The sequence below is a fragment of the Lathyrus oleraceus genome, chromosome 5 (assembly GCF_024323335.1).
Source record: "Lathyrus oleraceus cultivar Zhongwan6 chromosome 5, CAAS_Psat_ZW6_1.0, whole genome shotgun sequence".
Lineage (NCBI taxonomy): Eukaryota > Viridiplantae > Streptophyta > Magnoliopsida > Fabales > Fabaceae > Lathyrus > Lathyrus oleraceus.
This window is the reverse complement of record NC_066583.1, coordinates 635,186,882-635,192,833: the sequence shown is the minus strand read 5'-3', so window position 1 is coordinate 635,192,833 and position 5,952 is coordinate 635,186,882. Positions and strand designations below refer to the sequence as shown.

Sequence of the window (5,952 nt, the reverse complement as noted above, 5' to 3'; positions counted from 1 at the left end):
TGATATATACTTTTGTCCACAAGCATGGACGTGTCAACCAAGAACAAGAGGTAACATTACTACCTAAAGTGCCTAAAATAGTTAATGTATCCTAAAAAAACTAACTACAAATCAAAACATAAAAAGAAAAGAAAATTTGAAAAACTTACCAAATGAAATTGATTCATGAGATGAGAAGCTTAGATGTTATGAGATACTGAAAAGAATGAGAAAGAGCTTCACTGATGCTTCAATGTAATGAAGAGATACTTCAATGGTTAGGAGAGGCAGAGCTTAAACGAATATATTTTGAGAATTTTTGAGAAAATGAAGAAGGAGGAAGAGGAAAAGGTTTGTCGCATGATATGAAAGAATAGCGTCCACGTGACTATTGAATAAATGGTGTTTATGAATATGCATTTTATGACACACTTTTTACACATACGGATATGCATCTCCTGATTAAATTTTAACATAAAAGAGGCATCTCTTCAATTTAGCATGAGAAATAGCGGAAATAGGTGCGTCCAAAGATACATCTCTAGACACTAAGGACATTATAAACTTTTCACGTTGGTGTGAGAGCAATCATAAAGATGGAAAGAGCGTTCCCATGAGGTTTTAGCCCCTTTGAGTGGACTTTATATTTTGGGTTGGATTTATGATAAATTAGAATTGGATCTGGTACATAGTAATATGTTGATAATTCTTCCTAGTACCCTCAATTAAACCTATACATAATAATATGTTGATAATTTTTCCTAGTACCCCCAATTAAACCTATCACCCCATAGTTTCATAATTCCAAAAAAAATTTAAAACAATTTTTCATACGAAATATCCAGTATGCATATCAGAATTTTCAATACCCACTAAATTTACGATAGTGTATTTATAATTTTTGATATATCAAAATTTCTGAAATTTACATGAACTTAAAAATATTACCAAAAATTCTAAATGTTTCATTTTATACCAAAAACTTCGATCGAAAAGAAATTTTTGATAATTCATATTCAATTAAAAAAAAAAATTAACATTATCAAAAATTTCAAAAATTGTACCTAAAAATTCGAAATTTTCGATAGTGTACCAGAAATTTCAAAATTTTCAATTGTGTAAAAAAAATTGAAATTTTTAATTTTTTTTTTTTAAAATTCTGGTATTTTTCATATTTTTTTTCCAAAAATATTTTTTTTTTATATGAAATTCCGATAAAAAAAATGAAAAACTCAAAATTTTCCGATAATATTGCAAATTTTCGATAAAAACAGGTAAATTTCAAAATAAAAGTGATCTAAAGAGGGTGCCAGATTTAATTGAAGGGTATCAAGTTAAATGCTCTAATATGTTAGAATATTTTGATAGTGTCATTTCCTTTAAGAAAAACTTATAAATTAAAAAAATATATATATCAACACGTAAATGCACTTTTTTTCTCAACATGTAAATGCACTTTGAAGACCGAAGAGAAAGGCAAACTCTTGGCATTGTTGGCGAGACAAGAGAAAAGTGGTATTTGAGACACCAGAACAAGATTATTAGTTGAACTAATAAGATATCCATTTGCCAACATATTCTCAACATTATAATCACCATGGCAACAACTTAATATTACAGCACAAACTACTAAAAAATACCCATGACAGTAGAAATAAGTTTCTAAAAAATGGTCTTAAAACTGAGTTGTAAAATCCAATTTTAATTCAAAACCATTTGTTGATCCCAGAAACTGTTACATTCATCTTCTTTCAATGAACTAACTGGTAATAATTTAATCAAACAACTGTCTCCATTGTCATCAGCTAATGATCATTTTGTTAAAAAACTCAGCTTGCTCAGGAAAATACTTCATTAATTCATTCTTCGTCACCCAAACATATTCCTCGCATTTTCCAATGTCGAACTTGTTTTTTGCGATTACTTGTGACTTGAAGAAAAATTTCTGACAGAAGATTTAAGCAACGGAAATAATAAGCAAAGTATAATGAATATGAATTTCAACAAAGAAATAAGGTAGAAGCATTGAAAAATCTAATTTTGGAATTATGTAGTAAATCCAAAAAAGTAAAGGCCTACAAAATCATTTCCAGAAAATGGCAAAACATGTTTGATATAAATAACATACAGAAAGATATCACTGCTAAATTTCCTTATAATATACCTTGAAAGGTGCGGATCCTGACTGCTCTTCTTTAGGCGGAACAACCATATGGGCCATTGGGGCATTTCCGACAAAATATGTATTGGAAAGATCTCCTAAGACTGATTCCAATGCAGATTCTGCACACTGAATTTTAAAAAAAGAATAAGTTACAAGGGAAATCAAGATATCAGTGTTCTCAATTGTGGAATTTTTACAAGTTCCACTATGCAACAGTGTTAAAGCACCAAGATAGATACTATTTGACAACACTTTGTACTAAATATATCGAAGAACAATAGCAATTTGTTCAAATTTTGTTGTGCTATAGCTACTTAAGAACACTGGAAGATATAGTCAAAGCCACTTAAGAATATTTACCTTACGCATGGTTTCCTCTGATTCATATACTTTCTCTGGAAAATGCCACACAGGCTTTCCGCTTGGAGCCCCATAAGCATTTCCGTAAAGAAGAAGGTAGAGTCTCTTGTCAAGAGCTCTTTGCAGTGACCTAAAGAGACAAGTAAGAGACTATTCAACCACAACGCAGCAATTATGTCTGAAAATAACTTCAGTTCTTTATAAATAAAATAGTAATGATTAAGCAAATGAAAGCTCGTTAAGTTTTCATGTCTCTCACTCAAAATTATACTAGCTTTGACTCTATTATCTAAGAAACCGGGAGAACGAGCAGTTTATTCCTTCCAAAAGTCTAGGAACTGATTTTGACTAAAACAATAAAATAGCTAACAGTAAGCTGACACGTACTAATGTGCTGCAATACTTAATTTAATTAAATATAAATACCAAAATACTAATCTTTACAGTCTTTACCCTCATCATTTAATGCATTCGGTGCGAACATTTGATTAAAGTCTGAAGGTGCACTATGAATACAACTAAAATATCTGATGACAATCTTGCATCAAGCATTATATATTAACTACCAATACCTCAAAGCTAAACTCAATCAAAAACCAATAGAGAAGGTAAGTGAATAAAGAACAAACTAAATTACCATTGATTAAGAAAATCTATACTAAGTAGCGCACCAAACAAAAGGAGATTTGCTCACTCCCGGAATAGGAAGAAACGATAACAACCAAGTATGTAATTGATTGGAGAAATCATAAATATTTGTTACGAGACATCTCTTATTTTCATTCATTCTACTTCATATATTCCAGAAATTGAACGAAAACATTTTCTTATGGAAAGTTACATAATGAACAGTCTGCTAATTTGTTGCACACCTTAGATCATTGTTTTTGTCTGCTTCAGTGGTTCGTGGTGCTGGCACATAGTCAATTTGATAATCACCTTTCCCCCTGAAAGTAGGGCAATTTTCAAGATAATAGATTAAAAGAAAGATCTATTTGTATTTTGCCATTTGTGACATCACTTAAACAGATAGGATCTTAAAATATCTCTCTTTTGGATGAACCAATTTTAAAAAACCAAATTGTTTACTCATAAACCTACTCTTAATTACTCATACCTTGCATCGGATCTGTCTAGAAATTCATCAGGATATCTACGTTGATATTGTTGTCGCCAACGAAACCTAGCCATTGATTTGAAAGCCCATAAAAAATGTAATTATACAACAAGAACAGCCACAATATCAGTAAGACAACACACAACAGAAGACAATAAAATATTAACAATAGCAACTTCATGTTTACTAAACAAACAATAGCAGATTTTTGAACTAAGTCACATTAACAACAAAACCTTATGTTTTAGACGCTAACCTCATTTTTTCCATCTTAATTCTTAAAAGTAGAAAAAACAAAGTGTTGATATTTCAAATCATATATTACTTTTTTTCTTCATAAAAAATGAAAAACTAAATTTCACTAAAGACATTCCTTATTTTTCTCCTCTATATTACTATCATTGTCGTTCCTATATATAAGTCCCATTTTAAATTATTAGACATAATTATTTATTTATTTAGTTCAAATATGCGCCTTATTAATACTACTTATTTAGCTTGAGAGATAAAAGAATGAGAGTTAGACACATCTAAACACGAAAACGGAATTTTAGGAACATCCATGTACAAACTGAACATACTAAACACCCTACCTACTGTTCTTAACATATGTGGAAATAACATTCGCGTTTTTTTGCATGTGATAAAGTCCTACTGGAGTGGAATGAGAAAGTAAATGGGAGTTAGAGATTTGGAGACAAGCCTTATAAGTGTATGACTTCTATCTGAATAGAAGCAAGACAGTACATGAAATACAAGCTTAGCAAAAGGCAAGCATTTCTAACTTATTGGTGAAAGTTGAGATCATAACATACCATAAGTTATATACAGTTTAAATATTTTGGTTGTGTGGTACAAAACAACAGAGAAATCTTGAAATGAAGAAGAAAATTTTAAGTAATACAAAAGTATTGCTCAAGATGAAGAGAAAATTTTACTATACAGCTATAAGACCAGAAACGTTGTATGGGATGGAATGTTCGGTGGTAAAACCCACACAAAAATAAAATAAGTGCACTGGCAAAGATGAGAATGTTGTGTTGAATGTGCGGTAAGACTACACGGGATAGGATTAGAAATTACAACATTAGAAAGAGCGAATCGGGATAGCCCCTATGTTTAAAAGATTGTGGAAACTTATAAAAAAATTGTAAGGAGAGTAAATTAGATGAGGGGTAGTCAAATCACTAGAGGCATAAGAGATATCATATATCATATGACACTGTGATGTTGTTTAATGCCTATAGCCAAAAGGGATTATAACTATAATTAGGATAATCAGTGCAAGATCGATTGCCAAAATGTAAACACATAACAATTAATAAACAATGGTAGGTGCTAATAGTAATAGGATGCTTCATCATCCTGCAACTAATTTGCAAAATCAGTACAAATTCATAAACAATAAAGTCCAAATTCAAACATTTAGCTTGCAATATGAAAGTGGCGGCGAAAAAGACTTACGAGAATTCTTGAAATGCATAAACAACAGGGTCAATTTTGGGAATGACCACGGGCAATCTCTCAAACAGCACGGAGGCAACCATTTTCTCAGAGCTGGAACTGAATCCTCGTCTCGTTATGAGAGGCCAAACCAATGACTTCTTCATCCTGAACGAATGCAAAAAACATGACACACAAATACAAGATTTAAACAATGTTTGACTGGTGATTTCATCGCTCAATTTTTGTCGCTCGTTATTTTCATGATTCTGATTAGATTTTTCCAGTGATAAGAGAAGAGAGGCTCATACCTTGGCCAAAAATGGAAGAGTTTTTGTAGCCAAAAATATGCAGAAATGAGGTAGCTAGCTACTGGTGTAGAGTGAAGGGAACTAGAGAATGTACGCGAAAAGGGTTCGTTGTTGTTGCATACATGAACAAATTAGTTGTTGTGGCATACATGAACAAATTAGTTGTTTTTGTTAGGGTATGTTTGGTTTGCATTACAGGGAAAGGAGAGGAAATATTTTTATTTACACGTGTTTGGTTTTTTTTAGGAAGGAGTAAAAAAAATTCTAAATTCATCTTTTCCTTCTAAAAATTAAAGAATTCGGTAGAGCTTTCAAAACGGTTATCCGAGCCTAAATGTGTCTATCCGAATCTCTAATATTCATCTTTTCATGGGTTGTCTTAAGAATATTAGAGATTCGCGATTATTTTTACCATTACAAGTAATTTAGGCTCACTTATTTCTATTGATTATACATCCAACATACTCCTTCTTGAAAGCTTTTAGACGTTATGTTAGGGTCTTGATAGATATTGATCTTTTAAAAGAGATGAGAGATAGAGTTATGGTTGAAATAGTAAGATATACGTCTCTTTGTTG

The 5,952-nt window shown here is 31.4% G+C and overlaps 1 protein-coding gene across 1 annotated transcript; it reads right to left on the bottom strand.

Annotated features, from left to right (window-relative positions):
- Positions 1 to 1,492: 1,492 nt before the first annotated feature.
- LOC127087451 (uncharacterized) lies at positions 1,493 to 5,578 on the bottom strand. The gene is made up of 7 exons (XM_051028333.1): positions 5,375 to 5,578; positions 5,085 to 5,231; positions 3,621 to 3,686; positions 3,376 to 3,450; positions 2,504 to 2,633; positions 2,144 to 2,269; positions 1,493 to 1,924 (listed from the first exon to the last, which is right to left on the bottom strand). Exons 2-7 carry the CDS (start codon positions 5,228 to 5,230, stop codon positions 1,781 to 1,783), a joined length of 687 nt encoding a protein of 228 aa, XP_050884290.1. The 5' UTR covers position 5,231; positions 5,375 to 5,578; the 3' UTR covers positions 1,493 to 1,780.
- Positions 5,579 to 5,952: the final 374 nt, after the last annotated feature.

Excerpts from the sequence above, each read along its gene's own strand:
- LOC127087451 (XM_051028333.1), bottom strand. The coding sequence starts at position 5,230 with ATGAAGAAGTCATTGGTTTGGCCTCTCATAACGAGACGAGGATTCAGT. Across the intron at positions 2,634-3,375 it reads GACAAAAACAATGATCTAAG|GTCACTGCAAAGAGCTCTTG; the intron begins GTGTGCAACAAA and ends TTGTCTCTTTAG. Across the intron at positions 1,925-2,143 it reads CAGGATCCGCACCTTTCAAG|AAATTTTTCTTCAAGTCACA; the intron begins GTATATTATAAG and ends ATCTTCTGTCAG.